Source organism: Strix aluco, chromosome 4 (assembly GCF_031877795.1).
Source record: "Strix aluco isolate bStrAlu1 chromosome 4, bStrAlu1.hap1, whole genome shotgun sequence".
Lineage (NCBI taxonomy): Eukaryota > Metazoa > Chordata > Aves > Strigiformes > Strigidae > Strix > Strix aluco.
In genome coordinates this window covers 84,622,823-84,640,686 of record NC_133934.1, presented here as the reverse complement: position 1 = coordinate 84,640,686, position 17,864 = coordinate 84,622,823, and the positions used below count along the sequence as shown (strand labels likewise).

At 39.0% G+C, this 17,864-nt stretch overlaps 1 protein-coding gene across 10 annotated transcripts in view; it reads left to right on the top strand.

Moving 5' to 3' along the window:
• Positions 1–17,864, top strand: part of PTPN13 (protein tyrosine phosphatase non-receptor type 13) — a 124,950-nt gene that overhangs the window by 78,412 nt on the left and 28,674 nt on the right. For all 10 annotated transcript variants that reach the window (XR_012623230.1, XM_074823874.1, XM_074823867.1 and 7 more), the window contains 13 exons: positions 1,050–1,269; positions 2,779–2,853; positions 2,964–3,138; positions 4,173–4,326; positions 4,461–4,599; positions 5,447–5,599; positions 6,840–7,022; positions 8,219–8,381; positions 12,497–12,920; positions 13,076–13,173; positions 15,015–15,071; positions 16,376–16,468; positions 17,681–17,788. Coding sequence is in view for 9 of the 10 variants with exons in the window: in XM_074823874.1 (XP_074679975.1) it covers positions 1,050–1,269; positions 2,779–2,853; positions 2,964–3,138; positions 4,173–4,326; positions 4,461–4,599; positions 5,447–5,599; positions 6,840–7,022; positions 8,219–8,381; positions 12,497–12,920; positions 13,076–13,173; positions 15,015–15,071; positions 16,376–16,468; positions 17,681–17,788 (2,042 nt within the window). In the remaining variant the exon portion in view is untranslated. The remainder of the gene's footprint in view (positions 1–1,049; positions 1,270–2,778; positions 2,854–2,963; positions 3,139–4,172; positions 4,327–4,460; positions 4,600–5,446; positions 5,600–6,839; positions 7,023–8,218; positions 8,382–12,496; positions 12,921–13,075; positions 13,174–15,014; positions 15,072–16,375; positions 16,469–17,680; positions 17,789–17,864) is intronic.

Here is a 17,864-nt window from a genome sequence, read left to right as displayed (position 1 = left end):
TTTAGGACTTCTAAAGAAGCCTTGAATGGTTTATATTTAGTTTGGGGTTTAAAGGTGTTTTTCTGTAAGCATGGGACAGAGGGAGGGGAGTGGAAGTTGGTTTTATTTTTCTTGGATTTATCCTTTCTTTGCACTTCCTAACCTCCTGATTTTCAAATAAAAAAATCGCTTTTGTTCATCCAGAATGGGACATGGATTTTTTTCCTTCCACAGAGAATAAAGTTGGTAGGACACTTGGGAACCATACCTGCTGAGAAAAGAACTGCAGGATAGGTTGCTGTGTTTTTCAGAAATACTGATGGGTTTTTTTGTTTGTGTTTCTTTTTTTTTTTTCCCTTCATATTATTGATTTTAAATGCTAATTTCTTTTTTTGTGGTGGCTATGTATCAACCAAGCCATTTTTAGGAATTTAAAAGAAAAGGGATTTTTTTTTTCAGTGAAATAAGATTATGGAAACATTAGTATAATTTAGTATATAGGATGTTGATATGTATAAAATATTTATGTAAATATTTCAAGCTATTCTACTCAAGAAGAATCAGGGAATAAATAACAGTGCTGTGCAAAGAGTTCATAAAGAATTGCTGCAGAGAAAGTGATTGGAGCAATATTTATATAAAGTACTCTTATTTTAGTTTTTTCTTTAACAGTATGTTTTTGAGCATGCCTTGTTCACAGTCCCTGCTTGAACAGAGAAATTAAGATATTTTCAAAGCATTAATATTTTTCTTCCTCCTGTGTGTTCACTGGTTTTGTACTGATTCACTAGGTTTGTAGTGCCAAGTATTTTTTAGTCTGCAGCTGGGCCTTTATTTTCACATGAATAAACGACAGGTAGCTGCAGAAGCTTGGCACGTTTGCTCATTTTCTATATTGATGGATTGCTGTAGAGTGCTAACCTCCTGGCTGCTGAATAATTGTTGTGTTTAATGTAGCATTTGATAACCAGTTTTTGTGTTGTGGGTTTCTGCTTAGGTAAGTGCTTAAAGCAGCAGAATGTCTTAGGCATACCTACCTATGTCGTTCGTCCCTTCTGACTGTACTGTAGGCAACATGAAGCACCATTTGAAAGCAATCTGATAAGTCAAGAAGTGATGCTGAAGCGTCAGGAAGAAGAAATGATGCAACTGCAAGCTAGAATGGCGCTCAGGCAGTCCCGACCTAATCTCTACCCAGGAGATGCAATTAGGTCCTCAATGCTCGACATCACCAGAGATCCGTTGAGAGAAATAGCCCTGGAAACAGCCATGACACAAAGAAAACTGAGGGTAATGCCCTGATCTCAGGTGAACTCTTATTTTCATTGAAACAGAGCAGTGTCTTGACTGAAACTCTAATATGTGGGAATCATAAGCTGGGTCCTGTAATAAACAGTCATCAAGAGATTAAATACTGGGTATGTGGTGTTGCCCTGATAGGAAAGACCTAATTCTCTCAGGGCAAACTCCTGAGGTTTTGCGGCATTAATGGCTACATAGCCTAAAGCAGTGTCAAGAGATTCTCAAACAGACAGCAAGGCTTGACTAAAGATTGCATTGATTAAACAATATAGTGTCCTAATAATGATAAGGTGTGGTTTTCTCCTATATTCTGGGGTGTTTTCAACCACTTTGATTTGCATTTATTTCTCTTACTGGAATATTGCAATTATTTCTCTTAGTGGAATGTGGATGTGTCCTACCAGCATCAAAGTTTATTAAATGAACAAGTCTGGAAGGTAAAGAAAGGTAGAGAGGATTCATTTGGCCCTTGGATTCACCCAGAATCACCATGCAGACTCCCCTTTCCTTTCCCAGCTGTCTTGGTATGTGGATGAAATATAATATTACAGAGAAAGAGGAAGACAGATGTATAGGTTAATAGAGTGGCTGATACTTAGAAGAGATGATGGCTTGATGCCCTCTGCCACTGCTTTCAGTGAATTGGATTGGTTTATAATTTTTCTAAGGATGGGAAAACTTGAACCAAGACTTAAGTGAATTTGTTGCCTAATCCAGGGTAATAGTTCATGTATCTGTCTCCAGTCCATAGCACTCTGACCAGTTAGTTCATGCAGACTTTAACCAACCAGATTGGTTCCCCACCCTGGCCCTTGAGGTTTATCTGCAGCTGCTTTACATGTAGTACACACTTGTTCAGAGCTGTATCAGGCAGAGTTAGCAGGCAATAGCCAATTAAGGTTTTCCCTCAAAAAGTTAATCTTGGGCCACTCTGTTAATGTGGTATTGAAGTGGGTATTGCGCAGAGGACTTCCTTTAACAGTTTGGACAGATGACCTCTTATAATTTACAGGGTGAATTAGTGGGACATTTATTTGTCTACAGGCAGACGGAAGTTGGCCAGGATCTCTTCTTCAACCCAGCAGATATAATTAGGCTGAAACATTTCAGTCTTCAGGAAATGAGACTTGTGTGCCACGGGCAGAGATTTGTCAAGGCAGAATTGCCACCAATGCAGAAAACCATAGTAGTGTCAGGCAGTTGCTCACTAAGATAAGCCCAGACGGTCCCAATGTGCAACCCACGCCCTGGGTTTTTTACCCTGCAAAGGAAGGAAAATATGCAGAGTAATAATGTCACCATCACTGTAGCTTGCCAGTGGTATCTGGCACACATCGTGGCAAAATCAGGTTCTTTAGACTTACCAGCTCATGGAAGGAATTTGGTATATTTTTTTAGTTTCGGCCCTTGGTTCCTTTTTGGCATTTTCAGGGCAGGAGTTAACTGTGCCTCGGTCATTCCAGCAACACTGTTCATTCATACTGTTATGATTTTCAGAATTTCTTTGGCCCTGAGTTTGTGAAAATGACGATTGAGCCTTTCGTCTCCTTGGATCTACCAAAGTCTATCTTGGTAAGAAAGGGGCTATTCAGCTGTCAGTGGCAGGGGAAGTATGTTAAATGAACAAATGCACTTTCATCACAAAGTGTAAATGTTGGGATATTGTATTTCTCAAAACGCAGACTAAGAAAGGGAAGAATGATGACACCAGGCGGAAAGTAAATGTGATGCTTCTAAGTGGACAGAAGCTGGAGCTGACCTGTGATACCAAAACGATATGTAAAGATGTCTTTGATATGGTTGTTGCCCATATTGGCTTGGTGGAGCATCACTTGTTTGGATTGGCTACTTTAAGAGGTAAGAGAATTGATTTCCTGCAGTTGACAGGTACAGAATAAGAATTATTAGCTATGTGGTGTTGAGAAGAGCTAAGGAGAGACTGCCTGGCATCTGCAAGGCATTCACTTTGAGTTATGTTCTCTTCTATTGAGGAAAAATACATTCCTCAATGAAGACCAACTTTGCACAATAAAATTCTACGTTTGCCTGAGTAATGGCTGCTTGTCTTGGGCAGCCTTTTCCCTTTGGTTGCTGAGTTTTCTTCCCTGCTGTTTGTTGCCTTCACTCTGACTAGTACCCCTCAAAGGACATGAAAAGGCTTTGAGTTCTGTTAATATGCCCTAGGCAATGTTGCAGCCTCTTGTGGAGGCAGAGCCACTGGGATGCATAGGAGAGCCCCTTTATAGAGGGAGTTGCCTTAAGAAAAAAACACTTGCTCCCGAGCTGTTAATTTTTCACTATTAGAACAGACCAGAAGTTGGATTTTTTTTTTTTTTTCCCCACTGTTGCAGAACTAATGTGTTCAGACCTAAGTTCCCTGTCAGCACACCGCACAGGCTGTTGCAGAACTGTAGCGCTCAGAATACTGGCGTGAGATAGAAGCCCTTAGCAGCCCAAGAGCTTACTTTATCCATGGCAGGCTCCCAGTGCTCTTGGCAGTTTAGAAAGCCTTGAAAATATTTTGCAAAAATGTGAATGGGACAGAAGTAGTAAGGGAAGGAAGGAGTTACAGATTTTGGATTTCCTATGGGATAAGAAATTTGAAATTTTAAAGAAACCCTAGCTTCTATTATGTAGCTGTCATGGAAGGTAATTTTTTCCATTTTTTTTTTTTTTTTTTCCCCCCACTGGTGTCTTCAGGATAACTATAAAATTATTTCTTGTGCCCTTATTCAGTGTTCCCTTTCATAGCTATTGTGCTTATTGTTAGTCAACAGAAAACCTTACTGTTCAAATCCAAATTTCAGAATTGTCTTGATCCTCCAACTGGAGAAAATACTTGGTTTTAATGGTTTTTACCCATGTGATTTCCTTTTTAACATTCATGGCAGACAATGAATTTTTCTTCGTTGATCCTGACATAAAGCTAAGTAAAGTAGCTCCAGAAGGATGGAAAGAAGAACCGAAGAAAAAGAACAAGCCCCCTGTCAACTTCACTCTGTTTTTTCGCATCAAGTTTTTTGTGGATGATGTCAGTCTTATACAGTGAGTGTATGAAAAATTTTTTTTAAACCCTTAAGCCCTAAGTTTATGGACAGAAATTGGATATTTTATAACAGGAAAAGTACTGAAGATGGTGTGGGGTTTTTTGTGGTTTTCGTTTTGTTTTCCTGTTCTAGGCATACACTGACCTGTCACCAGTATTACCTGCAGTTGCGGAAGGACATCCTGGAAGACAGGATGCACTGTGATGATGAGACAGCCTTATTATTAGCATCCCTAGCTCTCCAAGCTGAGTATGGAGATTATCAGGCCGAGGTACATCATCTGTTTCACCTTTGAGAAACTGTGTTCTTGCTGCTTAATTAAAGAACCAGAGAAGGGCAACGAAGCTGGTGAAGGGTCTGGAGCACATGTCGTACGAGGAGTGGCTGAGGGAACTGGGGTTGTTTAGTTTGGAGAAGAGGAGACTGAGGGGAGACCTCATCGCCCTCTACAGCTACCTGAAAGGAGGTTGCAGAGAGCGGGGGATGAGTCTCTTTAACCAAGTAATGAGCGATAGGACAAGAGGGAATGGCCTCAAGTTGCACCAGGGAAGGTTTAGACTAGATATTAGGAAGTATTTCTTTCCAGAAGGGGTTGTTGGGTGTTGGAATGGGCTGCCCAGGGAGGTGGTGGAGTCCCCATCCCTGGAGGTGTTTAAGAGTAGGGTCAACATAGCGCTGAGGGATACGGTGTAGTTAGAAACTGTCAGTGCTAGGTTAACGGTTGGACTAGATGATCTTCAAGGTCCTTTCCAACCTAGATGATTCTGTGATTCTGTAAATGAACTGTGAGCTGCCACACATGCTTCGCAGCTCTGCCCTGGACTGGAAGCTCAGCTGATATGCTTATGGCAATTTTTGCTGTGGGCAAGTTTTCTTTTAGTCTAACACAGGGCTGTTGCAAAATCTAGTTCAAGATCCTCTCTCTTCAGTGGAAGTAGAGTCAGGCTTGAATAGGAAGAAACCATATGTGAAATTAAGCTCTGGGTGAGGGGTGAGATTCAGAATTCCTCCTCTTAATCAGTTGTAATGTATGATTCTCTGTAAAATTAATGTTTATGTTTCATTCATGCTCAGAGTAGCATATGGAGATGCCATCACAAAAATGTTTTATGTTGTAGGTCCATGGCATGTCATATTTCAGACTAGAACACTATGTCCCAGCTAGAGTGATGGAGAGACTAGATCTGTCCTACATCAAGGAGGAGCTGCCAAAATTGCATAGCACTTACGCAGGTGCATCTGAAAAAGAGACAGAGTTAGAATTTTTGAAGGTAAGTGGGCAGCAGTTTTCTTCCTTAATCTGTGACTTAACAAATTCCTCGGCTCGGGTTCTGAATAATACTGAAAGAAAGAAAGCTGAAAAGATCTTTTCAAAAGACACATCATTACAAGGGAAAAGAAATCATAATAGATGGAAGGAAGTCCTTTCACTTTTTTTTCTGGTCAGTAGTCTTCCTGCTTTAACTAGTTAAAAGCAACTACTGATCCTTGTGTTCACTCTAAAGAAAGCTATGATTATGAGGCAGCAGACCCTCCATTCCCTGCATCCTTTGTTCTTTCTGTTGAGAAAAAAAAAAAAACCTAAATTATTAAAAGTTTTGTTATAGCTAATACTGTTTATGGTCCTTGGTATGAAGCAAGTCAGAAGCATTACCAAACAGACTTCCTTCTGCAGGTACTATGTAAGGTGATAGGAAAACTATAATCACCGATATATTTGGTTTATTCAAAAAGGATCCACTGAGAAATGTAATTATGGGTTTTGCTGCTGTTACTCATGAGATAATGATCAGGTCCTGCCTTGATACAATGGATGCAAATGAGTTCAGGAGGTGGTGGTTTGCTGCTGAGAGTCTGGATAACCATCACACTGTAATTCCACCGTCACACTGTGGTTCCACAGTCTGTTTGGGAAGGTGATGGACGAGGCACTCAGCTGACTTTGCCCCTTCTAAGGCTCCTTTGGCAGAAGTGTTCTTGTAACTTAACCACGGAGAACAAGAGTAGGGGACTTGATCCTAGCTAAACCTAGTCTGACTGCAGTCAGGGTGGGGAGAGCAGTTAGATTCCCTCGTTTAATTCTTTACATCAAGAGACAGCAGGAGTGAATGACTCGGAGGGCAAAGCGAGTGAAACGGCATCTTTTGGCAGTGTTGATGCCTTAATGTGATCACAGAATTGCAGTGTTTAAGAAATGTTTCAATGTGTCAATAACAGGTTGTTTGATTTTAATAAAAGCTAGGTTCATTTGCTGTAGTGTTTGGCAGGTCAAGAGATACTACCAAGACTTAAAACCCTCTAGAGCAGCTGATGTGTCTCAGTTGTAATGTCTGTAAACTGTAAGTGGAATCACCAGGCAGAGAGAAATCTTTTTTCCTAAAATTCATATATATATATGTACACACATATATTAAAATATTTATACAGAAGTATGTTTGTATAGAGGTATAAAAAACTTGTAATAGCCTTAACTTCATATTCTCAGAAGTTTCATTACCTTGATCTATACAGTTGTGTCAGAGGCTCACAGAATATGGGGTTCATCTTCATCATGTGTTGCCTGAGAAGAAATCCCAAACAGGTATCCTTCTGGGGGTGTGCTCCAAAGGAGTTGTTATTTTTGAAGTTCACAATGGTGCCCGCACACCTGTACTACGCTTCCCATGGAGAGAAACAAAGAAAATATCCTTTAGTGTAAGTCAGTCTCTTCTCCTCTATGTGTGTGTACATGTCTATATTTGTATCTCCCAATCCTGGATTTGTGTGTGTGTAATTTTTGCAAATTAATTTGCTGGTTTACAGTGTAATCTGACTATACTTTGTGTGATTGAGCTGTGTTGTATTATGGGATTGAAATAGGAGTTTTGGCGTTTTAAATATTTTTTTTCTTTTTATTAGCTTGCATTATATGCTTCTGAGGTTCCAGCCTCAGAAGAGAGTTTAGCACCTGTGTTTTGGCAAACCTGTATTTGTGAAACGTGGCTTCCCTGCCTTCTAAAGAAAGAGCTATTATGAAGATAGATCTAGGGCTGCTCTTAACATGGGGAGAAGCTCTGGCCATTTACTGCATTTCAGGGCAATCTGCCCATGCTGCTGTATGGGACACGGATAGTGAAGGAGCACCAGAGTGAGAATCCTGCATTAGAGGACTGGATACTGGTAAATGCCAGTACTCAGTGTAACTAGGAGATTGCACCTATGTTGCTTTCAAGTTTTTATGTTTCCAAGAGTAGTTAAATGATGATGGATGACAGGGGCTGACACTTGAACTGGGCAACACCAGCCAACTTTAGTGGGTACACCATAATCTGGTGGTCATCTCAGTTTTTAACAACGTGTTGAGCTTCAGATGCTTACCTTTTATACAGCTATTGAAAAACTTCTAACTCTATCTGATACCTTATTGAAAAGCTACAGCCTGTTTCATCCATGATATGATTTTAAGTAGAATTGGTAAATTGAGGTTTAAAAATTACTAAAAAGATAAAGCAAAGACCTGGAATGTTAACTGATAAGATTTCATAATTAGAGCGGGGATCTCGGTCTCTTTCTGAGTGGCAGCACCCCTTTTGCCTCCCTCAGAGGCTTTGGAAAACTCCATCCTGCAAAATGTAATAGTACTGGTTGTTGTCATTAGTCAGCACTGACAGTAACAGAGATGGATGAAATAACAGTAAAGTACCATCTCAGCTAGCCCAGAAGTAGCTTTAACGTGTCACTTCATAAATCTCAAATTACTTTGAACCCCTATTTTAACAGAAATCTCTCCCATCGGTGCATTTTTGCTTTAGGAAAGTTTGAATGCTGTAACTGTGCACAAGCAAACACAAAATTCTTTGTAGGCTAAAAGAAATCATTGTCTTCAACTTTTTTCTTTCTCCATCATGTAGAAGAAGAAAATAACTTTGCAGAACACGTCAGATGGTATCAAGTATGCGTTTCAGACTGACAACAGTAAGACTTGCCAGTACCTTTTGCACCTCTGCTCTTCCCAGCATAAGTTCCAACTACAGATGAGAACCAGGCAGAGCAACCAAGACACTCAGGACATTGGTAAGGATTGTGATGCTATGTTAGTTTTTAATAGCAATCTATATGTAGCTGAACTTGAAAAGCTGGTGGTGAAAAGCTGAACTTGAGCTTCAGTAATTCTGCTGAGTGCTGTATACGTGTAGCTCTACATTTGGAGGGTTTATGCTATATCTACTAGCTAAGTTTGTTTTGGATTTGTTTAAGGGAAAAAAAAAATTAAGTTGGTAGATCACACAGAGCTGGCACACAGTAGCTCCCCTTATTTTAGGAATCTAAAAATAGATCATTAATAGTAATTTCCCCTTTGATTAATTGCTTTTGGCTTTTTTCAGAAAGAACTTAAAAGTATTTCAATAATAGGACTTTTACCTTTTGCTTAATGCAAATTGAATTGGTTTTAATGTGGAACTACAGATAAAAGGGTGTCATCATGCGAGGGCAAATACAATAGCGAGCATTTCGTGATGCTGCATCTGTAAGCTGTGGGTGTAGCTGTCCTTGTTCCACTTAACGTTTAGTGGACCTAGTAAGGAGCAACACTGATGATAGTCAGTTTTCTTCAGAATTGTCATCTAATTTGTGCGTTTAACAGAAAATACAAAGGTGTTCTTTTTAGATAGAACATATTAATTGGAGAATGCAATCATTGAAAAAACCCTCTGTACTAATTTCTTCACTATTTGGAGCAGAGCTTACTTGGCTGGCTGGCCTTCAGTGCAGCCTGGAAGCGCTGTTTTGGTCAGTCTGCTCATTCTTTGTTCCCTGTTTTTATCTGTCTGCATTCCAGTTGCTGTTAATCCAGACTTCCACCAGTGTAGCTGGGATGGAGTTTGACCCCATTGCTGTGGAGATTGTGATCTCTAATTTAAAAAAAAAAAGAAAGGAGTGGAGTGAGGGAGGCATGTGGCAGCTATGCAGCCTTTTCTCTATTCTGTTGGGTGCAAAGAAATAGGACCAAATGCCTTTGTACCATTCGCTAACTTAATGCTTGCTTATCCTGGATTGCAAAGAAGAGTGGTGCATGAAAGGCTTTCTTGGCTAGGCAAACTTGGTTGCTCTTACACATGCAGTATGTGTTGTGCTGTGGGAGTCTGGAAAATAATAGTTTGCTTCTGTGCCCTGCAGATTGTGTGGAATTCAGAGGTTTCAAATTTCATCAGTCATTTGTAATCAGAAGCAAATAAAGCAGTATTATGGTTAATTCCATTACACTTGGTTATTAGAAATAAAAACAATTCAAAGTTTGCTTTTGTCATAACTTTACTGGTCTAAATTGATTAGCCGTATTTCTCTTTCCTGGGCGTGTGTGTATATATATGCACACACACACATATATATATATATGCATATAGCAATACAGTTACTAGAATAATATTTTTAAAAAGAGAAATTCTTGTAATACAGGTAAGAGAAAACAACGATGAAGCAGCTAGTCAAAACAGCATATTAACTATAAGTACTGCTTTTCTTTTTTTGTTAGAGCAGTGAAATCCCAGGCAGTAGTTAGGAAGCGTTATTCTTGGTCTACAGAAGCATCAATTACTTTTTTTTTTTTTTTTTTTCAGAGCCCTTAAAATGTCAGTAAAAAATGGTGGTTGGAAGCACTTGGCAAAACAGTAAAGAAAAGGGCAGGTGACAATATTATTAACTCAAGGCTGATCACTGCAGGAAGTGTACGTTTTGAAAGTTCCTTACTTAAGGACTGATTCTGGGTTAACAGCACAGTGAACACAAGCATGTGCCTGTAACGCTTGCAGTGTTTGTGGGGTGGAGTAGCAGACTTCAGAAGATTAACATGCTTTGGAAGATTCTTTAGAAATGCAGTATTACAGTGTCTTGCAAGACTCACCTTGATTTCAGCCAGTGAATGAAGAAAATATTTTGAGACAAGGGAGAAGGCCTGCCGTGCATAGGTGACAGTGAATAGATTTTCATGGAACATAACAACAGAGGGTGGAAATATAAGGGAGAGCACTTTATAGCCCCTGTGATGTACCATGACATGTTTTTCACTTGCACAATGGCTTCACTGACCTGGGAAAAAACATTTTAACACATGTAAATCTAATAGAAAGAATTAGGCTTGGAAAATAAAAGGAAAATTACTCTTGAATAACATTCTTGCTGCATGAATAGAAAGAGATGAGTCACAAAGTTTTTAAAAAAAAAATTAAAATGCTAGCAATTTTATGGTACATAAGGAAGGAGATAAACTATAACATGAGGAATGATGGTTTCTTTTTTGCACAACATCTGTGGCCATGCAGTGCACAGAACCAAGCACTGAGTTTTAAGATGGATGTTTGGATTCCTGAAAGGACATATAGAAAACTGCAAAGATGAAGTGAGGGTTAAGTCAGCCTTACTAAAGATGAGTTTTGAGCACAGGAGAATTTTCAGTCAAGGGGTTGGCAGAAGGTGTGAAAGGCTTAATGTCTATGGGGATAATGATGTGAAAGTATTAATCTGAAATCCATAGGGAAGTCCTGTTTGGTGTTTGCAGAGGGTAAGTATGATGTCAAGAGAAGAGATCTGAGAATATTGTATTAAGGTATTCTTCCCCAGGATGGGAACACAACAAAAGCAAGTGTCATTGCTATCTCTGTCAGAGTTGGGAAACTGATATTTTTGGATCTCTGGTCTAATCAAGCAAAACCATTCTTATGTAGCTCATCTAGTCTGTCTGGTGGCTATGGCCAGAGGAGGCATTTGGTGTGGGTAAGGAAGTGATGGCTGTATACTAATTCACCTTTAAAAAGGACAAAAAACCACCTTCCACAACTAAATCTTCTCAATCTGTATGCCTATCTATTATAGAGAAAGCATGAGTTACTGTTGCAGTTAATTCCTGCCCTAGGAATTGGAGGGAGGAATGTGTTTTGGAATGGCAGTGCTGAGGTTGCATTTGCCAAATACACTCTTTAAAGGTGACCACTTTGGCGTTTAGTAAAGCTAATGGATGATATCTACCAAATAGTATCATTTTCCTTCTGAGTTACAGTGCAGCTTTCCTAAAGCAGTTTATTTCTTAGCTGTATGTTGAGTTTAAAAAAAACACTAGTTAACACTAAATCAGAAAGATATACACAGTTGAGGACTGCTTTTCTACAGACTTCCCTGTGAACTGACTCCAAGACATTGGTGAAGTTTATGAAGGGTTCAGAGGGCCTGATTTCCTTTAAAGGCTCTAACCAGCAAGCATGTTGCCACAGCTTATCAAGTTTCTGTGCAAGAGCCAAACCAAAGGAACTTAACTACTAGCCTTAGGAGGCAGTTAGGCTAATAGAAATGAGCCCTGCTCATCTTTGCTCTGAATTAAGAGCAGGTTAGGCTAAGTTGTATTATCTTGCTTTTAGCTTTCAGCTAAGAACATCCACCCAGACAGTTCCCACGACTCAGCTGACAGTAATTTAATTACAATCCAAAACCTGTTTCTCTCTGCTACTTAAGGGAATCCTGGTTCATGAGTCCAAAAAGTCTCGCAAATCCCAGTCAACACTTTCTCTTCTGTGCTAAGACATTTAGGGCGTTTCTGGCAGGGGAAGTCCCCAGGTGAACCTGAGTGAACTGATGCTCTTTAACCGTGTGGAGATGCTGCCAAGCCATCACAGCTTTGCAGCTGTACCATAAGCCTGTAAGGGACTCGTGCGAGGAAAACTAAACACTGGATGGATGGAAGTTTGGTAGGATCTGATAGTGTAGAGGTGGGGGAACCCTATTTGTTCAAATTCTGGAAAAGATTTGTATGAGTAGGTTAAAGGAAGTCTTCCAGGTCACTTGGCTTGAGCATATTATTTGCTTTGCAGAAAGAGATCATGTGCCTGTGTATAACGCACAGCAGTTTTATCAGGGAATATGAGTCTTCATACTAATAAGAGGATAAATATTCTGCTATTCTGTGTTTTTCAGCTTCAGTGTAGTAGATGGCCAGGTTAGTGTAATGTTACGAACTCTACACTTCCTGAGGTGACTGTATGTACTTGATGATGGTATATACTTTTGAGCATCTAGAGAAAATATGCTTTGTGTGAGCTGGTTGTTTAAAATGCATGCTTTACACAAGGAAGTCACATTAGCTGTGCCGTATAACTGAAAATTGTCTGGTTTTTGTTTTTTTTAAAAAAAAAAATCCACAGAAAGGGCTTCATTTAGGAGCTTAAACCTTCATGCAGACTCTGTCAAAGGTTTCAACATGGGACGAGCAATCAGTACTGGGAGCCTGGCCAGCAGCACTCTGAACCGACTTGCCGTTCGACCTCTGTCTGTTCAAGCAGAGATTCTGAAGAGGCTGTCCTGCTCTGAGCTCTCACTCTTCCAGCCGCTTCCTGGCTCTTCAAAGGACAAGAACGAGAAGACTCCATGGGAGGAAAGACCCAGGGTTATGAGCAAGTCGTTTCATGATCTGAGTCAGAGCCACATCTCAGTTTACCCCCCAAGGAAAAATATTATTACTGCTTTGGACTCTTCCCCCCAAAAAATAGAAGACATAATGGGAAGAGTCTTTCAGCAAATGCCAAAATTTGATACTGGATCAGCAGCAGGAGCATTAAAACTGATCAAGTAAGAGTCTCTCTGACTGCCCTGCAATATCTTTGTGTACAGTCAATGTACATTTTGCATCAGTTTTGATTTATTATTTTATTACATTGATCCTTCCCTCTCCCAACTTCTTCTTCCCTCTCTCTGGTTCCCCTTCTTTCCTTCTCCCCTTTAAGTTCAAAATCTCATGCAGGTTTAAGTAGAAGCCCTGAAAGAAAGAAAAACGAATCAGACTCATCATCCATTGAAGATACCGGTCAAGCCTATGTTGTAGGTCAGCATGCAAAAAATAATATTATTGTATTTAATAACTAACCTCTAAAATTACTTTGGGCATAATGCTTTGATATATTTAACAACTGATGATAATATTTCAATTTGAAAAAGGGAGCAGAGTATCACGTGTTAAAGTAATCCAGGCCAGATGCCTGTTGTTCCTGAATAATTGTTGCAATGAACCAAAAAAAATCTGGTTTGGACAACACCAGTTTGTACACAGGTGTTCAGAATATTAGTACTTGACAGTAAAAGCTGTTCCAGAAAATGTCTTCCGTTCTGTCACTTCAGAGTGCCATTTTATTGTATGAATCTTTTAATAATTTGCTAGTCTTCACATCTGTTTGTCAAGCTTCAACTTCTTTAGTGTTTTCTTGAAAAGGGTTGCAGGGAGTGACTTTTGGAAGTGGACTCAGTTTGGCGTAAGCTGGCTATTGGCTAGTACCTCTGAGCAGTAACTGCACAGTTCTGCTTTTGTGTGGTCTCATTTGGATATAATAAATCAGGTACAATTTTTTTACTTGGTGCATCGGGTGTTTCACAAAACCACTCTTGTAATGAGCTAAGCCAGACCTACTTACTCCATTTTCTTGGCAAGGATGGGATTGCACACAAATAGTCCTAGTAGGCAGTAAAAATACAGAGTTCAGAGCAGCTAAATAGACTTAAACTCACACATACTTTTATTTTTAGTATCTATGTATCATCAGTTTCTGGTTATAGGAGGTTCCCTCTAATAATAATAGAAACTACAATGACTGAAACACTTGCAGCTTTAGCTTGCTTTTGTCGCTTTGCCTTTGCTTAATATTAAAATATTGATTAGTTACAGAACATCAGAAGAAGTGGACGAAGGTTAAGTTTATGGGGGGTAGGTATAAACAAACTCGCAAAAAAAAATGAACAAAAAAGAAAACCCAAAAGAGAGCGTGACATACAAACACTTACTGCATCTGCCCCCCTGCACTTGAAACCAGAACTGACTTGGGAACCATGTTTTTTCAGTACTGAGAGCATAAGCTACTGAAGAGTGAGTTTCTGTAGTGACAGGTTGCAGCCATTTATCTTTTGCTTTTAGCTTTACGATTAGTGCTATCATGTGCTTACCCATAATCTTCTGGGCAGCAATTCTGATAAGGATCTTACTTACACATCAGAATCATATTGGCTGTGCTGGGAGACAAACATTCTTTGCATGATGCAACTCATCATCTGAAACTTTAGGTCTAAAAAAGGCCAGGACTGCTTTCCTAAGAAGCTTGAATAATCTTACCTCTAATTTCATAACTTAGTACGTATATTATTTTATCCTCTTTAAAGTATGGCCATATTTGCTTGGCGTTGATCATATCAAAGAGAATATGATCCTATATGCATGCCAATTTAAATAGAAATGCTTGGTTCAAATTGCTTGTTACTGCAGCAATTTATTTGCTTGTACAAAATCTTAAGACTCCTGTTGTGTTGGTTCACTAGGTTAGGCATGTTCATCCAATCCTGTTAGAAAATTTAGTCTTTCACTTAGTTTCTTAAAGATCCATTAGTTTTATCTGAAATTAACAGTGGTTCTAAAGGACAAACCTCTGTCCTTTCTTTAATTCTTCACCTTTGGGTGAGCTGCCATCTGTCTGAACCTTGAACTACAATCAAAGCACGTGAGTGATTTGGGTTTGCTAATCCAAAACTACTTTCATGTTTATTCATTTTTAAAATAAGTAATCTGGTATTGGGAATGATGTCACCTGTACTGTGTAAAGTCTGAAATACTTCTTGGTAGCTTTCGTATTAAAAAAAAAAAAAATTGATAACAATGTCTTGATATTTCCATTCATGTCACAGGTGTTAGTATGAATTCTCCAGGAAATCTTCCAACATCAGTGCTGCTAAAAGAGAGTGGTAAGCTGATAAATAATATGCCTATGGAACTAATCCAGTCAGTTTGTGAAGCATTTATCAAGTACTTCACTGTTCCACCTGTCCTGTTTCTTTGCTATTCTTAAATCAAATACCTCTCCCAGTTAGTTGGCTAGGACCTTTTCCTACTAAATACAACTCCTAATATTTCTTTTGGATTGCTTCTTGGGGGAGATTTTGACATCTGTGTCTAATATTTTTCAAATATGAATAGTGTCTGTTTAGTTTGAGACTTGAAGGGTGCTGTTACCTAACATACCATGCTCTTCAAAGCCCCCTTCTGTTACTTGTGAGGTTATTGGTTATGTAGAGCCTAAGAAGACTGTGTTTTCTTTTTAGTTCTTTTACTCTTTTGGTTTGACTTGGTTTTGTGGGAGAAAAACTCCCTCTCCAGGTGGTGCAGTCTGTCGCACTCTCTTGCACCACTCTTTTCTGCTCGTACCAGTGTGTAGAGCTCAGTAGGTTTCTGCCGTTGTGGAACTCCATGTTCCACTTAGGGCAAAACTATGCCAGGCACTCCAGACCAAATGAGTTGTATCTTCTCTAGGTAGCAAATTCATGAGTTCAGACTTACAGTATGTTGCATTTGCTGAAGTTTCAGGAGATTGGGGTTTTTTTTCCAAATCATGCTCCTTCTGTCTCTTAAGTGCCTGCATCTACTTCAGCCTGTTGGGAACCCTCAGAAGTCACATAAATCTATTGTGAAGGTGTTCGGATTTTGGAAGAGGCAGAATCAGCAGCCTGTGGAGTTGCAAATGAGGAAATAAATTTAAGCAAGCTAGGTTTTAGTAGATATTTCTAACGTTGGTCATTTTTTAGCAAAGGACCACCATTAAGAGAACTCACTGAGTAACCTTTTAGTAATTTCATATAATAAGCCTCAGTTTCACTTTTACCAATGTGCTTATGTCCTGCCTACCTGAGCAGAGCATGTAAACACAGATCTAAATACTTCACTGAACCGAGACTAATAAATTTGAAGATTCTAGGGCTCAATTGCATTGTGATTCCAAGAGACTATGCTAGGTGCTTTTCTTAGAAGGAATAAAAGATTTTAACTGCTGAATGTGGGAGTGAGTTATAATGGTGGTGGGTTGTTTTAGTGGATTTTTTTTTTTTTTTTTTTTTATTTGGACATGACTTGGAAGACAAAAGTTGAACCCATTAGTTCAGAACAGCTTTTCAGGTTATCGGAGAAGTAATATTTCTTAATGGAATAGAACTTCAAGGCAGACCCAAAGGGAAGCATTCAGGTGGTGTCTGATCACAAAATGTTGGCTTTTCAGTTGACTCTCTGCAAACAACACAGAACAGAGTTGCCTCACCAGAAAGAGAGATCACTTTGGTGAACTTGAAAAAGGATGAAAAATTTGGCTTAGGTAAGTGGCTTTAAAATAGTTGTTGTCTTGTGTGTTCCTAGAAGCCAAAAACAAAATGAATTTTTCTGGTCTGTATTTAAGTATTTATTGTAGGACTGAGGAAAGCAATGCAGACAAGTTGTATTTTGAAAGCATTTAAGATGCTGAAGTATATTATGAACTAGTCATAAAAGTTGGTCTTTAAAGTTTATCTCTGTTCAGGCACAAGATTTGTCTATGTGGACACCTCACAGCTGTGACAACTTAAAAGCTTTAAATTTAAAAAAGCACATTATAAAGCCATTATGACCTAATTGTGGAGTGATTTTCTTACTCTTATAATATCATCAGATGGAACACTAATTTGAAGTTTAAGGAGCCTGGAAGACAAGATGTTTGCATTCCATTCCTCCTTCTACCACTGAATTTTTTCATAAAACCACATAATTTTTCCCTGTATGAGTAATGAATAATTTGGTGTCAGTATTGTGCTTTAGGGAGGCTCCCTAAAGTGTCCTTAGGGACATTGTTCTGTCTGTCATTGAGAATAGGACTGTTGCGTAGATTTCAAGAGGGGGGAAAAAAGTGTTTACCCTGCACAGTAACTTAAGAGTTGACCAAAAAGGATAAATTTATATGAAATGCACAGTGTCTTCTGTTTCTTCCCCATGCAATCTGTGGTACTTTGCTGTTTTAACTAGAATAAAGAAGATCTGATACCTTCTATTTTCTGGTTTTTTATCTTGAGCATACTTCCCAGTATTCTATCCTGGTAGAATTAACAGAAAGAGATTACAAGCCTGAAAAGAAAACAGGGAGTTGAAAAATTCGGTTCTTAAGACCAGGGTCAAACATTTAGGTGAAGCATCTAACAACTGAGAAAACCAGAAATTTTGAAAATGCATTTCATCTGGTCAACAAATGTACATTTCATGTCATCTGTTTGCACTTGTGTTTCTCTTGCCACAGTTGCCTTCTGTAGCCTTTGTTGGGGTTTTCTGGGAACCCAGCTAGACAAAGTCTGAATCACTTGCTCAAAAACATAGAATGCAATAAAGCTTAATCAACAAAGCTTTACCATTTACTTTCATGTAGACTACTTTGAGATGTATAGTGTTTTTTTGCTTTACACTTATTAGAATGACTACGTTTTTGTCCATTTTGAAATACAGACTTGTGTTAAGTTACACTGTGGTCACTGATATTTTTGCCTGCTTTGGGTCTCTTTAACAGGTTTTCAAATAGTTGGCGGAGAGAAGACGGGGAAACTTGATCTGGGAATTTTTATTCATTCAGTTATTCCTGGAGGGCCAGCTGATTTGGAAGGATCTCTAAAACCAGGTGAATAGAGTAAATAAGAAAAGGTGTATACGTGAAAAAAAAGGCCAAACACGTATGCAGTACTATTTCCACCTAT